Genomic DNA, 19,962 nt, shown 5'->3' with positions numbered 1-19,962 from the left:
AAACAATCTAAACAACCATTGTTTGTCTGGAATTAAGGCCACTGTGGCTACCAAAGTTGCCACAGTGGCTTGTTCAGTATCAGAGGTTTCCAGAAGATTTCTAACATCCAAGGATTCCTGTTGTTGTTGCTGTAGTGTTTCCTGTAATTTTTGAGGTACACAGTAAGCCTGAGCAATAGGTGGTAAATTAACCTCTGGTATTTCCAAAATTTATTTAAAGTCTCGTTTTAACATTTCAAGTGGGTTTATCATTTTAAGTCTTGGAAAGTTTATAAATCTCAGGTTATATCTTCTCATATGATTTTCAAAAATCTCCATTTTGTTCCTGATATTAGATATATCTTTCAAGATAAGCATTTGAGTATTATCAACTTTTACAACTTTTTCTTCCATTTTAGCAACTTCTTCAGAAAGAAATTTAATTTCAAATTCATTTTGTTTCCATTGATTTTTTAATATCATTCACTTTTTTAGACCATATATTTGTTTGCTGTAATTGACATTGTGCCAGAAGAGCGACCAGGTCCCATAAAGAGTCCAAGGTTACTTTGGATGGTTTCTCCAAAAATGCTAAAGTCATATTCAATAAATATGTTTTCTCTCCATTTCCTTTGTCATCTTGTCCCGCGCCAAACACCAACGGACTGCTTACTTCAGGGGGAGACAGCCGTCCCCCTGGCTCCTTCTGAGTTTGTATTATGTGGGCCTCTCTCGAGATCAGTTCTGTTCCGCCTCCCAGCATCTGACTGTTCGCTCCTACAGAGGGAGAGCTCGTCCGTAATGGCTGCGGGGGCGGAGTCCTTACATCGGGGCTCAAAGTTACTTCCAGACCCTGAGACGCCGAAATATCCTCCATTGTGCCGGCGTCTCCTACAGTACCGCTCCCGATACCGCTTCAAGTCTTTTTACATTCCTAGCAAGATATGGCCTCCAAAACAGGACACAATACTCCAAGTGGGGCATCAACAATGACTTGTACAGGGGCATCAGCACCTCCTTTCTTCTGCTGCTTACACCCCTCTCTATGCAGCCTAGCATCCTTCTAGCTGTGGCACCGCCTTGTCACATTGTTTCATCACCTTGAAATCCACTGCAAATTTTGGTATCATTTGCAAAAAAGCAAAACTTATCAGAGAGCCCTTCAGCAATATTGCTTACAAAAATGTCCACTTTTAGTTTAGCCAGTGCCTCATGAACACAGTCCTCTGAAAATCGTTCAGGGACTACCATCCCTCCATTCCTATTTGTCTTCTGTGGTCCTGACTCACAGCCCTTCAGCTATGAACACAGAGCAGAAATATTTGTTATGCAATTCTGCCTTGTCTTTATCAGCTTCTACATATTCCTCCCCTTCACCTTTGAATCTCAAAATGCCACTTTTGTACTTTCTCCTAATATATCTAAAAAAAAATGCCCTGCCCCCCCCCCCATTTTATCATATTAGCTATCCTTTCTTCCATTTGCATCTTTGATTTACTGACTACTCCACCAGCTTCTCTTAGCTTTTCCACCTTCTGTACTGTTCCCCTTCTTCCCCCTCTCAATCCAATTCATCTTCTACTTTGTTTCCTTCTTCCCCACTCTCCATGTACCATCCAACTTCTGCTCTTTCTAGGGTCTTCTGCCCATTTGATATTTCTTCTCACTCCATGTCCACTGTCATTCTATGTTCCTATCTGTCCTGTCCTGCTCCTGCACATCCCCTCTCTGTCCCTGCTCCTCCCCCCTATCCAGCTTTTCTCCCTCACTTCCCTTTCTCTTGCACCCCCACTCTGAGGCCATCTTTCCATCTCTCTCCCCTGCCCCCCCTCCCCACAGTATAACATCTCTCTCTCTCTCTCTCTCTCTCTCTCTCTCTCTCTCTCTCTCTCTCTCTCTTGAAACTGCTTTGGTTGTACCACAGAAAGATTGTGTATCAAATCGATGCCCCTTTACCTTCTCTCTCACTCACTTCCTGGGTCCAGCATCTCTCCTACCAGGGCCAGTACAAGACTTTCTGGTGCCCCCCTGAAAACCTATAAATTGGCACCCTCAGAAGATCATAGAGAATGACACGGGTAAAAATTTTGTCTCCCTCCCTGCAAGCTGTCCCCATCAGCTCTGACCCCATCTGTACAAGCCTCAACAGTTATGTAGTACAACACCAGAAAAATAGAAAGAAATGCATTTATTCCTATATTGTGAAAAATATAAAGACGATACATACCAGGGATGATGTTAGGGGAGTGCGACTAAGGCAACTGCCCTTGGGCCCTGACCAGGGAAAGCCTCTTATCTCTAACTGGTCGATAATAAAAGGAGCTCATTATGAACACTATCCACCCTAAAAGGTTGTTTTGTGGCTATACATGAGGAATTGTGATATTGAATAAATAAGTGTATGTTTGTGTCCCTAGCCATGCATCCAAAGGCTATATAATCCTTTCAAGAAATCCAGTTAATTATTTAACATTAGTGGAACATAACCACAGAGGCATGGTATGGGCGCATTTTCAATATGGTAATTCTAGGGCCCAGCTAAGGAACAAGTTATTTTGAGTTAGTCTTCACTGGACCAAACTTGATTTCCTTGTGCCATCACCATCCAGCTGGATTGGTGGTGCTTTAAAGGTGGAGGATAAAGGATTCTTTTAAATATTTATATCACACATTATCCCAAGCAAAGTCAGGTTCAATGTGGCTAAGTCAGTGGGTGGTGGTAAGGTCTCAGACCCAATTATTATTTTACCGCACGTCCATTTTTGGCCAAAAAAGGCCTTTTTTACAGATGCGCTGAAAAATGGATTTGTGTGCCTCTAAAACACTTGCCTACACTAGCGCAGGCCATTTTTCAGCAGCCTTTGTAAAAGGACCCCTTAGTGTTTGACTGTCAGAGAGGGTCTTTTACTAAGCAGCGGTAGGCCCAATGCGGGCTTACAGCTTGCTAAACCAGAAACACTGCCGAACTACCACAGCAGCCCGGCGGTAGTTCTCACCCCAGCACGTGCAATAGCACTGGGGTTTACCCAGAAGTAATAGGGCAATGCCGCGTGTTGCCCAGTTACCGCTGGGCTAGCGTAGGAGCTCTTAACGCCACCTCAATGGGAGTTGGTAAGTGCTCCCCCCTGAAAATGGCCATGTGGCAAGTGCTTCACTTGCACCACGGCCATTTCTTTAAAAACAAACTGCCATTTACCCATTGCGGTAAAAGGGGACCTCAGCATGCGTCAAAAACACACGCTGATGCCAGCGCAGGCCCCCTTTTGCCACATCTTAGTAGTAAAAGGACCCCAAAGTGCCTAAAAGATAAGTGCCCACACTTCTGCTAGTTATAAAGCTGGTGTGCGTTGTGAAAAGGCAAGCCCCAGAGATTCTCCAGTGGAGCAGTTGAGTCCAGAACTACGGGTCCCAGAAGTCCTTGCAAGAATGAGTGAGGAGAGTAGTCCTAAAAAGGTGGAATGGATTCCCAGTCCCAGCAGGGGGAGCAATGGCTCAAGGCAGGGTGAGCCTGTTACTCCCTTCCCCACTAGAGGGCGAGGAAAGGATGAAGCTCAGTTTCCCTGGCTTCGCCATCAGTATATAATTCCCCCCAGCTGTGAGAAGGGGAGAGCAGAATTCCTGGAGGCCACCAGGAGAGAGAGGAGATGAATGGAGAGAGAGATTCCATGGAGTATGTGGAGGAAGGAAGTAGTCTGCCATTAGAGCTGCCTAAGGGAGAGGAGCCAGCTACCATGGAGTAGGATAATTCAAAGGTTGCCCTGCCTAGCACTTGAAGGCAGTGAAGGAGGCCACACCGGGTGTGGTGCTGAGAGGTGAGAGAAACTACCAACCCTGCTCCTTACACTACTACTACTATTTAGCATTTCTATAGCGCTACAAGGCTTACTCAGCGCTGCACAAACATAGAAGAAAGACAGTCCCTGCTCAAAGAGCTTACAATCTAATAGACAAAAAATAAAGTAAGCAAATCAAATCAATTAATGTGTACAGGAAGGAGGAGAGGAGGGTAGGTGGAGGCGAGTGGCTACAAGTGGTTACGACTCAAAAGCAATGTTAAAGAGGTGGGCTTTCAGTCTAGATTTAAAGGTGGCCAAGGATGGGGCAAGACGTAGGGGCTCAGGAAGTTTATTCCAGGCGTAGGGTGCAGCGAGACAGAAGGCGCGAAGTCTGGAGTTGGCAGTAGTGGAGAAGGGAACAGATAAGAAGGATTTATTCATGGAGCGAAGTGCACGGGAAGGGGTGTAGGGAAGGACAAGTGTGGAGAGATACTGGGGAGCAGCAGAGTGAGTACATTTATAGGTTAGTAGAAGAAGTTTGAACAGGATGTGAAAACAGGGAGCCAGTGAAGCGACTTGAGGAGAGGGGGTAGTATGAGTAAAGCGACCCTGGCGGAAGACGAGATGGGCAGCAGAGTTTTGAACCGATTGGAGAGGGGAGAGGTGACTAAGTGGGAGGCCAGCAAGAAGCAGATTGCATTAGTCTAAACGAGAGGTGACAAGGGTATGGATGAGGGTTTTGGTAGAGTGCTCGGAAAGAAAGGGGCGGATTTTACGGATGTTGTAAAGAAAGAAACGACAGGTCTTGGCGATCTGCTGGATATGAGCAGAGAAGGAGAGAGAAGAGTCAAAGATGACCCCAAAGTTTCGAGCTGAGGAGACAGGGAGAATGAGAGAGCCATCAACAGAAATAGAAAATGGGGGGAGTGGGGTGGTGGGATTGGGGGGGGGGGGGGGGGGGGGGGGGGAAATGAGAAGCTCGGTTTTGGTCATGTTTAATTTCAGGTGGCATTGAGACATCCAGACAGCAATGTCAGACAAGCACGCTGAAACTTTGATTTGGATGCAAGGTGAGATATCAGGGGTAGAAAGGTAGATTTGGGAGTCATCAGCATAGAGATGGTAGAAAAAGCCATGGGATGAGATTAATGAACCAAGGGAAGAAGTGTAGATAGAAAAGAGGAGGGGACCAAGAACAGAACTCTAAGGTACGTCGACAGGCAGAGGGATAGAATTAGAAGAGGATCCACCAGAGTGAACACTGAAGGTGCGGAGGGAGAGGTAGGAAGAGAACCAGGAAAGGACAGAGCCCTGGAATCCAAGTGAGGACAGGGTATCGAGGAGTAAGCTGTGATCGACAGTGTTAAAAGCAGCGGAAAGATCAAGAAGAATGAGGATGGAATATTGACCTCTGGATTTAGCCAGTAATAGGTCATTGGAGACTTTAGTAAGCACAGTTTCGGTTGAGTGGAGAGGGTGAAAACCAGATTGTAGTGGGTCAAGAATAGCATGTGAGGAGAGAAAATCAAGGCAGCGGTGGTGAACAGCACACTCAAGTAATTTGGAGAGAAAAGGGAGGAGGGAGATGGGTCAGTAATTAGAGGGACAAGTAGGGTTGAGTGAAGGCTTCTTAAGGAGAGATGTGACCACAGCATGTTTAAAGGCAGTAGGGACAGTTGCAGTGGAAAGTGAGAGGTTGAGAATGTGACAGATAAAAGGAATAAGAGCAGGTGAGATGGCATTAAGAAGGTGGGTGGGAATGGGATCAGAGGAACAAGTGGTACATTTTGAGGAAGAAAGGAGAAGTGTAGTTTCCTCTACAGTAACTTCAGGAAAGGAGGAAAAGGAATGAGGGGAAGGAGAGAGAGGGGAACAGACTAGTGGAGTGAGAGGTGGCGAGATAGAGAATTCAAGGTTTATCTTTTGAACCTTGTCGTGAAAGAATTCAGCAAGGGTCTGAGGAGATAATGAAGGGGGGGTTGGGGGAGGGGGCACCTTGAGGAGAGAGTTCAATGTGGTGAAGAGAAGTCGAGGATTAGAGCCAAGAGAGTTGGTTAGTTGGATATAATAATCCTGTTTGGCTTGTAAAAGAGCAGATTGGAAGGAGGTCAGCATGAACTTAAAGTGTAAGAAATCAGCAAGGGCCCGAGATTTCCGCCAGAGGCGTTCGGTGGAGCGGGTACAGGAACGTAGGTAGCAGATATTAGAAGTCAGCCAAGATTGGGGTTTTGTACGCGTTATAGGGCGGGTCATCAAAGGTACAAGAGTGTCTAAGGCAGAGGATAGAGTATTGTTGTAAGAAGAAACAGCCTCGTTGACAGACATGGATGGTGCCACAGTAGAGAGGAGGTTTGAAACATGGGAGGATAGAGATGAAGGGTCAATATCGTGAAGATTCCTAGATAAATTAGATAAGATAGGATGGGACTGGGAGGGAGGAGATTTAAGTGTGAAAGTTATAAGATGGTGATCAGAGGCAGGGAAACTAGAGGGTGAACAGATGGAGGAGAAGATGAGATCAAAACAGTGACCATTTTGATGAGTGGGGGAGGTGGAGCATAGTTAGGGTTACCATATGGCTCCAGAAAAAGGAGGACGGATTGAGCCAGCCAGGTTTTACTTCCATTGCTTTCAATGGAAGTAATTGAGCCAGCCGGGTTTTACTTCCATTGCTTTCAAAAGCAATGGAAGTAAAACCCGGCTGGCTGAATCCGTCCTCCTTTTTCTGGAGCTATATGGTAACCCTAAGCATAGTTGGAGATTAAAGGAGGATGTTAAAGCGAGTAACTTGGAAATATAAGAGTTGGAAGGATCATTAGCAGGAATATTAAAGTCACCAAGGATGAGAGAGGGGGAGGAAGGATCATGGAAGAAGGCAAGCCAGGCATCAAAGTCACTGAGAAAGGATGAAAGGTTCCGAGGGACTGGAGAACGGCGGAGGTGGTCCCTCTTCACAAAAGTGGTGATAGGGAAGAAGCTGGAAACTACAGGCCGGTAAGTCTCACTTCAATTATTGGAAAAGTAATGGAAGCGATGCTGAAGGAAAGGATAGTGAATTTCCTGGAAGCCAATAAGTTGCAAGATCCGAGACAACATGGTTTTACCAGAGGGAAATCATGCCAAACGAATCTCATTGAATTCTTTGATTGGGTAACTGGAGAATTGAATCATCGACGTGCTATAGACATAATCTACTTAGATTTTAGCAAAGCTTTTGACACGTTTCCCCACAGGAGGCTCTTAAATAAACTAGATGGGCTGAAGATAGGTCCCAAAGTGGTGAACTGGATTAGGAACTGGTTGACGGACAGATGACAGAGGGTGGTGGTAAATGGAGTTCGCTCGGAGGAGGGAAAGGTGAGTAGTGGAGTGCCTCAGGGATCGGTGCTGGGGCCGATTCTGTTCAATATGTTTGTGAGTGACATTGCCGAAGGGTTAGAAGGTAAAGTTTGCCTATTTGCGGATGATACTAAGATTTGCAATAGAGTGGACACCCGGGAGGGAGTGGAAAGCATGAAAAGGGATCTGAGGAAGCTAGAAGAATGGTCTAAGGTTTGGCAATTAAAATTCAATGCGAAGAAATGCAAAGTGATGCATTTAGGGAGTAGAAACCCACGAGAGACTTATGTGTTAGGCGGTGAGAGTCTGATAGGTACTGAGGGGGAGAGGGATCTTAGGGTGATAGTATCCGAGGATCTGAAGGCGACGAAACAGTGTGACAAGGCGGTGGCCGTAGCGAGAAGGTTGCTAGGCTGTATAGAGAGAGGTGTGATCAGCAGAAGAAAGGAAGTGTTGATGCCCCTGTACAAGTCATTGTTGAGGCCCCACCTGGAGTATTGTGTTCAGTTTTGGAGGCCGTACCTTGCGAAGGATGTTAAAAAAATGGAAGCGGTGCAAAGAAAAGCTATGAGAATGGTATGGGATTTGCGTTCCAAGACGTATGAGCAGAGACTTGCTGACCTGAACATGTATACCCTGGAGGAAAAGAGGAACAGGGGTGATATGATACAGACATTCAAATACTTGAAAGGTATTAATCCGCAAGAAAATCTTTTCCGGAGATGGGAAGGCGGTAGAACGAGAGGACATGAAATGAGATTGAAGGGGGGCAGACTCAAAAAAGATGTCAGGAAGTATTTTTTCACGGAGAGGGTGGTGGATGCTTGGAATGCCCTCCCGCGGGAGGTGGTGGAGATGAAAATGGTAACGGAATTCAAACATGCGTGGGATATGCATAAAGGAATCCTGTGCAGTAGGAATGGATCCTCAGAAGCTTAGCCAAAATTAGGTGGCGGAGCAGGTGGGGGAAGAGAGGTTGGTGGTTGGGAGGCGAGGATAGTGGAGGGCAGACTTATATGGTCTGTGCCAGAGCCAGTGATGGGAGGCGGGACTGGTGGTTGGGAGGCGGGAAATACTGCTGGGCAGACTTGTACGGTCTGTGCCCTGAAAAAGGCAGGTACAAATCAAGGTAAGGTATACACATATGAGTTTATCTTGTTGGGCAGACTGGATGGACCATGCAGGTCTTTTTCTGCCGTCATCTACTATGTTATTATGTTACTATGACTTATAAGGGGGACGATAAATGACCGTTATTCGAAGAGGCAGAGGAGAGAAAAGGAGGATAGAGTGGACTTCAAAGGAGGAAAAACAGTGAGATTGAGGTGGAAGAAGGGGTTGAAATCTGGAGGAGGGAGACAGAAGTAGTCCAACACCGCCCCCGCAACCAGCAGGGCGAGGAGTATGTGAAAAAAGATAACCGCCATGGCAGAGGGCTGCGACTGAAGCAGAGTCATCAGGGCAGAGCCAGATTTCTGTTATGGCGAGCAGATGGAGGTGACGCGAGATAAAGAGGTCCTGGATATAGGGGAGTTTGTTACAGATAGAGCGGGCATTCCATAGGGCGCAAGAGAAGGGCAGAGAAGAGGAGGGGAGTAGAGGAATAGAGATGAGGTTAGAGAGGTCGCAGTAAGATCTGTAGAGTTGGGATAATAGTTGGTGAGGAGGGCCAGGATTGGGATTGATGTCACCGGCTGAGAGTAAGAGAAGGAGTAAAAGAGAGCGGAGGAGAGTAGGAGAGGTGTGGCCACGATGGCATCGAAGGCGAGAGGTATTTAGGTGGAATGGGGAAGGCAAAATGGAGGGAAGAAAGAGACGGAGATTAAAAGCCAAGAGGGAGGAAGAGGGTAGGAGAGAAGGTAAGGTGATGAAGTCGATGGATGGGCTGTGAGTTCTTGTAGCAGAGAGAGGTAGGGGGTGAGGGAAAAGGTTAGGGAGGGATAGGGCTAGGAAGAGAATGTGAATAGGGGCCATAAACAACTGAGGTACTTTAGCAACTGGGAAGAAGATTAGATGTAAAGAGAACACGGCACCTAGAGCGGAGGCCCTGAGTGGATCGGAGTGGACCTGGGTGTCACCCCGGAGAAGGCTATAAGGATATGCAGATGAGCTGCAAGTCCTCCACAGCACCTGAAAGGCAGCCGGTGGTAGAGCTGGGCACCTCTCAGCTGAGGAAAGGCTTACCAGGGGTTAGGCAGAAGCCAGCACTCCTCCCCCTGAGGGTCGCCTGTGCTGTGAAAAGGCAGGTGATTTGTGGTATTGGTTTGATGTGCAAAGACTGTCCATGAAGATTTGTTCTGAACTATTGTGCTATATTGGAAGTGTGCTGAACTCTTACTAAACCCTTCTGAAGGAGGGGGAAGGGAAAGCTAATGCCCTAATAGAAGACCTGAGGTCTTGAGGAGCTGAGTGTTTGCTGAGGGATTTTGGGACCTGGACTGTACCTTTTTTTCTTTTGAAGACTATATTAAGAGGGCTGTACCTTTTGTTATGAAGAATTAATTATGATTTTTAGTATGAAATTGCCTTGACAATAAAATACTTTGGCCCTGAGTCCCAGTATCAGCAGTATTCTGTCCAGGGACCCTGGGAGCCCTGCAGGCTTGCTGGCTCCACCCAAGAGAAGGAAGCGGACCCCCCTTTACAAAGTGTACGCACCTAAGTTTGGCAGGAATGCATGGAACTTACTATATTCTGGAAGTTATGCACATAAGTGGGAGTCCCATTCTGTGTGCACTCTCTCTCAAATATGCACTAAGGGCCCCTTTTACTAAGCTGCAGTAAAAGGGGGGGGGGGGGCCTGTGCTAGCATCAGGGCATGTTTTTTACGCTCACTGAGGCCCTCTTTTACCGCAGCAGGTAAAAGGCTGTCTTTTTTTTTTTTTTTTTAAAGAAATGGCCATGCAGTAAGTGAATCACTTACTGCGTGGCCATTTCAGGGGGGTTCATTTACTGCCACCTAACCCGGCGGTAACTGGGCTGCACGCGGCACTGCACCAGTGCTACAAAAATAAAAAATAATTTTGTAGCACCGGAAATGGCGCATGCTGGGGATGGGAACTACCGCCGGGCTCCTGCGGTAGCCCCGCAGTAGTTACGGATTAGCGAGCAGTAAGCCTGTATTGGGCTTACTGTCGCTTAGTAAAAGGGGCCCTATGTAAGTTAAGTGGCATTTATAGAATAATATTTAAGCACCATACTCACAAATATGAGTACCTAGAATTGCTTTTTATTTGTATTTTGTGATGTTGTTTTTATGTCTTTTTGCTCTGCTCTTTTCCTTGCATTGCTGAATTGAAATAATGTTATATTTATAAATGTTCATACCAGTTAATGGCAGCTTCTTTTCAAAGTGAAATATGAATATAGCAGTCTTTTAATGGGCATTTCAAAATTTCTAATATCAGGCCACTTTCTTTTTCTCTCACTAGGTCCTACAGCACTTTACTCCAACAATCAGTCATGAAATTATGGATATTATGTCTACCTCTTTTCTTTTTGATATTTATTTGTTCTGCTGTCTACTGGATGAAAACGGAGTCTTTACGGACATTGCACAGATTCTTAAATAGGCAGTTCACAGCTGAAGACATTATTAAATCTAATACTGGAATCTTTTTCGCTGAGACCACAGAGAAACTGGAGCCCTCCCCTTTAGCAGTATGTGCAATAGAATCAGCAGCTCGGACGTACCCCAACAGAAGTGTTTATTTCTTCATGAAAGGGCTGACCAAAGACATGACTGTCAACAAGAGTTCCTTCTACAAGGCCATTCCACTGCTATCATTTATTGCAAATGTCCACATCCTTCCCTTAGACTTTGAAGACATTTTTAAAGACACTCCTCTCTATCCTTGGTACCAAAAGGTAACTGTTTTATTTGTTGTTTGTTTGTAGAATACAACTTCTGTAATGGGATAACAAACTTCTAAAAGACTATACTTACATACCAAAAAGTTTGTTCAAAATTACAACAGAGTATCTTTTATAATAAAAATAATTAAATAACTGGAACCTCAAATCTCCTGATAGGGGAAATCTTAAAGATTATGTCACCCTCTATCACATGTAGGAGTCCTTTTATATCATTGGTTCCTACTAGGGGACAAAAACTGAACCAGTGTAAAAAAAAAAAAACCTCCAAGCAATTGGGGAAAAACTACTGGTTCTAAAAAAATCCCCACTAGACTCATATACAAAATAAGAAACCAAATAAATATGTCTCTGTGTGAAAAAGATCAAACAACTTCATGAATTAATAGGAAAAATGCTGAAAAAGGCATACCAGCTTCTACCGCTAGTGGAAACATGTGCACTTCTCTGACACCCAGCAGCGTTGCTGCTCTCAAGCTTTTCCAGCGTCACTGTCCACTGTCTTCTATTTCTCCGGAGCTTTCACTATGCTGGATACTGGATACTGCCCCACAGCTAAATTCCAAAAGGTGTGATAAATTCCTGTTTTGTTTATTTTTTTGTCCAAGAAACTGTATTGAATTAAAATGCAAAATAATACAAAACATGAACAAGAACAAAAATACACTCAGGAAACAGCGAAGGTGACAGTAAAACGATGATGCCTCAACAAACAGGCAAACAGCAGGGCCATCTTTAAGGAGCAGGAGATGTCTCCATGATGTGGCTGGCTGGAATCAGGCCGTTTCACTATCAGCGGTCCTTCTGATAACTGCTCTAGATAACAACCAGATAAAATCATATTTTTGTGGAGGCTTCTTATACCTTTTTTTCTAGGTAATAAGGGCCTACCAGTCTGGAACAGTAAGTTGCTGACTTCATATGTTTTGACTTGGAGAAGCAAAACAATATGCCATATGCTATGCAAGATATAGCAGGGTCACTGATCACGGTGTGTAGATATCATATTGTTTGTCCAGTCATTGTGTCGCCCCAATTACCAAGGGGAATTCTGCAGTCCTTGGGATATTTCTCAGCATGCTTGTTGACTGCAAGCAAATATGAGGCCTAACAAGCACCAGGCCCCAGCAGGGCCTCTGAGAGACCGAGCCCGGCCCGGCCCTGCCCCAAGGATCGCTGCCACCCGCCCCCATTGCTACTACTGTTGCCTCCCTCTCCTGCTCCCAGGCTGCCGGTGCCGCAGTCCCCAGTCTCCAACTGCCTATCCTCAGCTCCCTCGACAGCCCCCTTCTGTCTGCTACCGGGCCCCCTGCATTAAAAAAAAATCTCTAAATCAGCAGCGCAGTGCCTCGGGTCTGTGTGAAAGCTGCAGATCGCCTCGGGCCTTCCTTCACTGTGCCCCGCCCTCGTGGAAATAGGAAGTTACATCAGACGCAGGCGGGATATAGTGAGGGAAGGCCCAAGGCAATCTGCCACTTTCACACAGACGCGAGGCGCTGCGCTGCCGATTTAGAGATTTTTTTTTAATGCAGGAGGCCCGGTGGCAGACAGAAGGGGGCTGTCGAGGGAGCTGAGGGTAGGCAGGTGGAGACTGGGGACTGCGGCGCCGGCGGCCTGGGAGCAGGAGAGGGAGAGAGACCCTGACACCGCCCCCCCCCCCCCCTTGCAGGCCCAGGCCCGGGGAATTTTACCCTCCCTGCTACCCCCTCTCGGTGGCCCTGGGCCCCAGCACTGAAATATGGAAATAGCCAGAGTCTGTATTTCACAAAGTCAGGTTAGCTGAATAATTTCAGGCACCATTATTTCTATACAGCTTTGCTATATAGTGGTATGCAGTGCTCCATAGTGCCTTCTTTAGGAGCTTTTTGCTCCCACATAACTTTAGGTGATCTATTGAGAATTATCACCATAGTGCCACTGATAATTTGCAGATAAGGCACTTATTGGCTTAGCAATTCCCACTATTCGGATAACTGCTTTTGAATACTGGGGCATTAGTACTTTATGTGTTTCTCCAATTTAACTCCTTTATATCTCTCTCTGGAGCTAACGTCACCCCATCATTGGAGGGTGGTTGCATTCTCCTACCCTAACCCGTCTCATAACTGCAATACCAACTGTACCCCAAATCATAATTCTCCCATTGCTCTTAAAATATACCATTTCTGAAGTAAAGTGCTGTCTTTTAAACTGTTAATTTATAGCACCTTTTGAAGGGTCAAAGGCCCTATTATGAAGCGTCATGAAAAAAGGCCCTGCGGTAGTGGCAGGGGGCGTTTTTCCCACAGCGGGTAAAAAAGCCCCCAGCACACATGGCTATGCAGTAAGAGAACTCTTACCATATGGCCATGCAACGGGGAGCCCTTACCGCCACCCACTGAGATGGCGATAAGGGCTCCCCGTGGTAACTGGGCAGCACGATTACCACCGGGTTATCGCTACACAAGCCATTTCCTGGGGTTTTCTTTTCCCCCCAGAAATGATGTGCGCATGGGGCGGGACTACTGCCGGCAGTTGCGTTGGGCTGGCGGCAGTCCCGAAAGAACAAGCGGTAAGCCCGCATCGGGCTTACTGCAACTATGTAAAAGAGCCCCTCAGTTTACAAATTCTGGTGCTTCCCATGCGTAAATTCCCATTGTGCAAATATTTAGTTTGAAGCAGTTCCAGTTAAGTTCGGAGAGAAAAATATGGTTTATGATTTATTAAAATTTACTATACTGCTAGACCTTCTCAGATCACAGCAGTTTACAAGATACAAATTACAGTAAAAATACCAATATAAAAATCAGAAAGGAATATCATTCATAACAAGAAACAATTCCTACCCAAATGTATCAGGAGTATTCACGCTCTAAGGATAATAGTAATCCTAAATAACACAGTGTTTGTAGCTACACCCAGAGACACAAACATCCTAATACATCTCAAGGGTTGAAAGGTAATCTACAATAATGACGTAAAACCATGAATTTCTTAAGTGAGCCCTGTTGATAGATTTATACAACTCTTATCATAGCTGTCTCTCTTGATTTTTCCGAAGCTTTTGACCTTGTAGATCACTCCCTTTTCCTTTCTCATCTTGCTTCTCTGGATATTGCTGGTGAAGCTTTCTTTTGGCTCACCTCTTTCCTGTCTCACTTTTCTTCTAAAGTTTTTACCGCTTCTTCCTCTTCCAGCATTAAGCAACTTTCCTGTGGTGTCCCCCAGGGTTCCATTCTTTTCCCTTTATAATTTAATTTATTTCTGAGCACTCTTGCGGCCCTCATCCACTCATTAGGGATCTCAGCATATTTTTACGCTGATGATATTCTTCTTCTTTACCTGACCTACTCTTCTTACCCTTCCCCCACTTCTGTGACCGCATTACAGACATGTTTAGACTCTATTGCAAAAAGGTTAGTAGATCATCAACTACTGCTTAATGTGGATAAGATGATCGCCTGCTGGTTCACTGGTGCTCTGTCTCCTCCTACATTTCCTATCTCCCTATTAGGGACCCAGGTCACTCCGGTCACAAGTTTTTGATACCTTGGGATCGTCTTAGACTCTACTTTATCCTTTCAGCCACAAATCACTCAGTTATCCAAGACTTCTTTTTTCTGTTCTGTCAGCTATGTGCAGTTCACCATTTTTTCAATGACAGTACTTTTCACAAATTGATTCTTTCTCTTTTCACATTTCGGCTCGATTACTGCAATATTGTTTATGCTGGTTTTACCATCATCCTTGAAAAAAATTAAGGAGATTTTCACCAACTGGATGTAATCTACCTTTTCTTTCTCTGCTATCACTCTCTGATTTTCTTCCTCCCCCTTTTTTTTGTTACATTTGTACCACGCACTTTCCCCACTCATGGCAGGCTCAATGTGGCTTACATGGGGCAATAGAGGGTTAAGTGACTTGCCCAGAATCACAAGGAGCTGCCTGTGCCTGAATTGGGAATTGAACTCAGTTTCTCAGGACCAAAGTCCACCACCCTAACCACTAGGTCACTCCTCTTCTTTGTGAGATTGCTTATATTTCTTATTATTAATGGCATTCCTTTCCTACTGCTTATTTTAATAGACTGTACACTGCTTAGTTCTACCATGGCAGCTTGAGTGGTCTAGAAAGTTCGAATAACTCATAACCATATAGCTATTCTTATGTTCTTATCTCCCAGAGGGTGTCTCCAAGGTTTTGCTGGCTTCCAGGAAAGATTCCACTAAGAGATGTTATTCTTTCAAATGGAGGAGGTTTGCTGTCTGGTGTGAGGGCAAGGCCCTAGATCCACTTTTTTGCCTACACAGACCCTGCTTGAATACTTTCTACACCTCTCTTAGTCTGGTCTTAAGACCAACTCTGTAAGAGTTCACCTCAGTGCGATTAGTGCTTGCCATTTCCATGTAGAGGGTAAGCCCATCCCTGGAAAGTCTCTAGTTGTTTGGTTCATGCAAGGTTTGCTTTTGACAAAGCTTCAGGCCCTAGTAGTGGATCCACCTTATACTAAATTTCATCACAATAGAATAGTTCTCCACACATACCTTAAGTTCCTTCCTAAGGTAGTGTCGAAGTTCCATCTAAATCAGTTAATCATCCTTCTAACATTCTTTCCCAAACCTCATGCCCATCCTTTTTTTTTTTCAACAATTTTATTTATACTTTACAAGTTATACAAGATTCACTTGCAAGTTGTAATATAGGGAGATTAAATAAATAGGAAAAAATTAAATTCTCAAGAAATTAAATATCTCTTCCTTAGAACAAAAAAGAAAAAAAAAGGAAAGGGTATAGGGGGAGCGTGTTTAAAGGTAAGGAGAACCAAATAGGAGAAACAATATACCGTATGTCCAGAAATTGGCCTGACTGTGTTCTCTCCAATTTTCTTGATCTCAGTTTTCTCAGACCTTGGGTCTACTGGGTACTCTTTTTAATTCCAGAAATGATCGAAGTTGTTCTGGTTCCCAAAAGACATACTTATTATCCAAATATCTTACTATACATTTACATGGATAGGCTAGCAGAAATTTTGCTCCTATGAACCTTGTGTCTTCTCTGAGCGCTAAAAACGTCCACTTTCTGTCCTGTGTGGATTTTGTTACATCTGGATAGATCCAAATTCTGTGACCACAAAAAGTTTTTAAAGAATTCTTAAAATACATCTTTAACACAGAATTTAAATCCTGTTCAAATACGAATGAAACTATTAAAGTACATCTTAAATGGTTGGAGTGGAGGAGTGGCCTAGTGGTTAGGGTGGTGGACTTTGGTCCTGAGGAATTGAATTCAATTCCCACTTCAGGCACAGGCAGCTCCTTGTGACTCTGGGCAAGTCACTTAACCCTCCATTGCCACATTGAGCCTGCCATGAGTGGGAAAGTGCTGGGTACAAATGTAACAAAAAAAAAAAAAGAGTTATTTCACTCAGTGATTCCTCTAATCAAGCTGAAATATCTTGTAATCCTTGTTCAGTTTCATGATTTTGTATCACATTCCTAGGGCCATCTTGCTCTGCTCTGCTTCAATTAGATATTGTTAAATAATTTTTATTTACGGGGGGAATAGCTTTGGGAGGAAATTGTAAAATCTCCTGCAAATATTTCTTGAAAAAATTCATCGAGTTTATGCCCGTGGCCATCGGGAAATTTAAAATCCTTAAATTCAAACGTCAATTATAATTCTCAATCTGTTCCAATTTACAGCGTATTGTAGTCACATCAGTTATAATAGTATTAGAAACAGATTTTAAAGTTTTTACCTCCGATTGTAGTTGTGTAACTTGGTGCGTTGTTTCTTGTTTAATTTCTTCAATCGATAATGTTAGTGTCAACTTTATTGATCAGATGAGTCGTTTCTTGAACTGAAGTGGTGACCATTGTTGTTAACCGTTGTAGAGCTCCCCAGGTGGATTCCAAGGTTATCACCACGGGAGCATTAGTTGCTTCCATTTTCTTCCCCTCCACGACCAGGGAAGAGGCACTGCCAACGAAAGCTCAGTTAACATCGACTTCCGACGCCACTTTGATCGTGCCTCATCCCTAGAGAATGCGGGACATGGTGGAGGGTTAAGATCCGGAGGTGACAATGATGTTTCATTTCCCAGAAGGGCCGATTTCTCCTTTCTTGGTTCCTTCAACGGGAGTCTCCGCTGCAATAAGAGAACAAGCTGTTGTATAATGGTCTAGCGTCTGTTGGACCGGGGACGAGGTCCTGTCTGATGGCAGTCGGGCTTTCACCGTCCCTTTTCTTTTAGTGTGCGGCATTGTCTGGAAGAAATCAATAAAGGTAATGACAGCAGACAAACTCTGACTGTTAACAAACATGCACGGCCGCCCCCTCATGCCCATCCTGGCAAAAGCACAAGGCATACCTTGGACTGCAATTGAGCATTGGCCTATTACCTGGAGCAGACTAGGTCCTATAGACAGTCCACCTAGCTTTTTATTTCTTTTGATCCCAACAGGATGGGGATTGCCATCAAGAAATGCACAATCTCTAATTGGCTAGCAGATTGCATATCTTTTACTTATGCCCAAGCTGAGCTGACTCTGGAGGGTCATGTCAAGGCTCACAATGTTAGAGCCATGACAGCTTTGGTAACCCACTTCAGATCAGCCTCTATTGAAGAGATTTGCAAGACTGCAATGTGGTTTTCAGTCTACACATTCACATCCCACTATTGCCTTGAGCAAGACACCCGATGCAACTGTTGGTTTGGTCAGACAGTTCTGCAGAATTTGTTTGGGGTTCAGAATCCAACTCCTAGGCCTAGTTTATTCTGGTCCAGGTGTCACCTTCACAACAGTTTATATATGTTTTCAGGTTAATTAACTTTTTTGAGCTCACTGTTGCAAGTTCCTATTGTCGTAGTGTTGTTGTTTTCTGTGTGCCTGGTAGCTAGGGATTTCCACATTTGAGAATTGCCTGGAGTGCTTGTCCTTGGAGAAAGTGGTTACTTATCTGCAGCAGGTATTCTCCGAGGATAGCAGTATTCTCACATACCCTCCCACCTCCCCTTGGAGTTGTCTCCTATAGCTATATTTATATACTAATTAGTCCCATGCTTGCGAGTCGGGCAGGATGGCACCTGCACATGCATGATGAGAGTGTTGCTACAAGCTTTTAAAGAAATAGCATGGGCAGCGTTTCTGCACCGGGTGCCATGGAGGATGTCACCCATATATGAGAATAAGTTGCCTGCTGTCCTCAGAAAATACCCACTCAGGACCTACAGTAGATCTAACTTACAAAACAAAGACCCTCACCTGCACAAAGGTGGTGCCTTAAATATTACCGTGGGCCATAGTACTTCAATACCTCTATTGGGAAAACTGAACAAGCCAAATTACTACAGATCACTAAATAAAAAATTCATGCTAAAAGAATACCTGGTCTCAGTCATACACACTGAACACGGATATGGAACAATACCTGGGAATCATCCCATCAAATTTGAGCCTTGCTGTGCCTGGCTGTGCTCATTGTTTGCAGCTCCAAAAAAGTTAATTGAATGAGTGTATGCGGGAGGGAGGATGCTGAACTAACCAATAAGGAAGCATGATAATACCAGTACTCTCATGAGATATTTGGTGGGGGTGGGGGAGGTTGAAGCACATGCGGGTGTGGGCTATAGTGGAGTGGTTATAGGTGGCATGCATAGGTGGTGGGGGGCACTCACTGATGGGATGGAGAATGGGTGATGTGGGTGACACATTGTGCACATGCCTCACTTGTCCTGTGAATTCAAAAATACATTCACAGAAATGGGTGGTGTTTGAGTTCATTCCTTGCTGCAATGTCCAACTGGTGTGGATGCACTTGCTACAGTGCTACTGGGTGCCTCTTCCTCCTCTTCTGTGTCCCCACACTGTGGCTCCAGTTCCTCGTGGAGTAATACTCTGTGCTTTAGTGGAAGGTTGTGGAGGATACAGCAGGCCATGAATATCTGGTAGACCTTTTCAGGTTTGTAGAGCAGCTCCCCTCTGGATCTATCTATGCACCTGAATCATGTCTTGAGCAGTCCAAAGATCTTGTTCAATGATAGCCCTGATTTGGCAGTGTGCACTTCTCTGTCTTACCATGAAGTCTTGACTATAGGGGTCTTCCACTTTGGGTAGATCCCAAACACCTCAGATGGGGAGAGTGAAAGAATGGAGGGAGACCAGGGATATGTTGTGGAATGCTGCCTCAATGGTTTGCACATTGATGCTGTGAGCTAGGCTCTAGCACATGGATGTATGCAGCAGGGGCATAGCCAGAACTCGTTTTTGAGGGGAGCCCTGGGGTGGCCAGGGGGGACAAGCATTTTCTCCAAGTCCCCCCCCCCCCCCCTCCCACACACAAACACCAAATCTTATTTTTGCTGGCGGGGTGCTCAAACCCTGCCAGTTGAAGATTCTCTTCTGAGCCCCCACCTGGGCTACAGAAGCAGTGAGAAAGCCAGCAAAATGCTCCAACTAAGGAGATTAAATTGAGACAGAAGATGGCATGAGCCTATCTAGCCCATTAAGTGGGCTGAATCCAGTAAGCAGAGCTTGTTGGCATTTTAGTTCACCCAAAATAATAGCAAAAGAGTATTAGAAATAACAGACTGCTTATGCGTGGTTCATCTGTAAAAAGTCTAGGTTAGGCAGTGCCTTAAAAGGTGGAGGATAAAAGATCTGTTTTTCTTTAAACTTATTTGATAGCTTTTTTATTTATTTGAAAGTTTTCTATATCTAGATATATACTATGAAATAACATTGAATATCACTATTTTATTTAATCATTTATTTATAATTTTTCATTTTACAAGGGTCACTTGCAAACAGTAATACAGAGATGACTGTACATTAATACAATATTAGAGGAAAACAATCTCAACTAGGTAAATGGATTATATACAATCTTTCTCTTTCTTAGACCACAAAATAAATAAGGAGAGTGAAACAAAACAAGGAGATCAATTAAACAACAGTAAACAAAGAAATGTGGTATTAACCTGATTATCCCCAGTTATTATTTATCTGAATCATTA

The 19,962-nt window shown here is 44.5% G+C and overlaps 1 protein-coding gene across 1 annotated transcript in view; it reads left to right on the top strand.

Annotated features, from left to right (window-relative positions):
- The window catches only part of LOC115463683 (alpha-1,4-N-acetylglucosaminyltransferase-like), an 84,848-nt gene that overhangs the window by 57,730 nt on the left and 7,156 nt on the right, over positions 1 to 19,962 (top strand). The window contains 1 exon segment of the mRNA XM_030194403.1: positions 10,526 to 10,961. Within this exon segment, the coding sequence (XP_030050263.1) occupies positions 10,557 to 10,961 (405 nt within the window). The 5' untranslated portion in view covers positions 10,526 to 10,556.

The sequence above is a fragment of the Microcaecilia unicolor genome, chromosome 2 (assembly GCF_901765095.1).
Source record: "Microcaecilia unicolor chromosome 2, aMicUni1.1, whole genome shotgun sequence".
NCBI lineage: Eukaryota > Metazoa > Chordata > Amphibia > Gymnophiona > Siphonopidae > Microcaecilia > Microcaecilia unicolor.
This window is presented reverse-complemented; position numbering and strand designations above follow the sequence as displayed.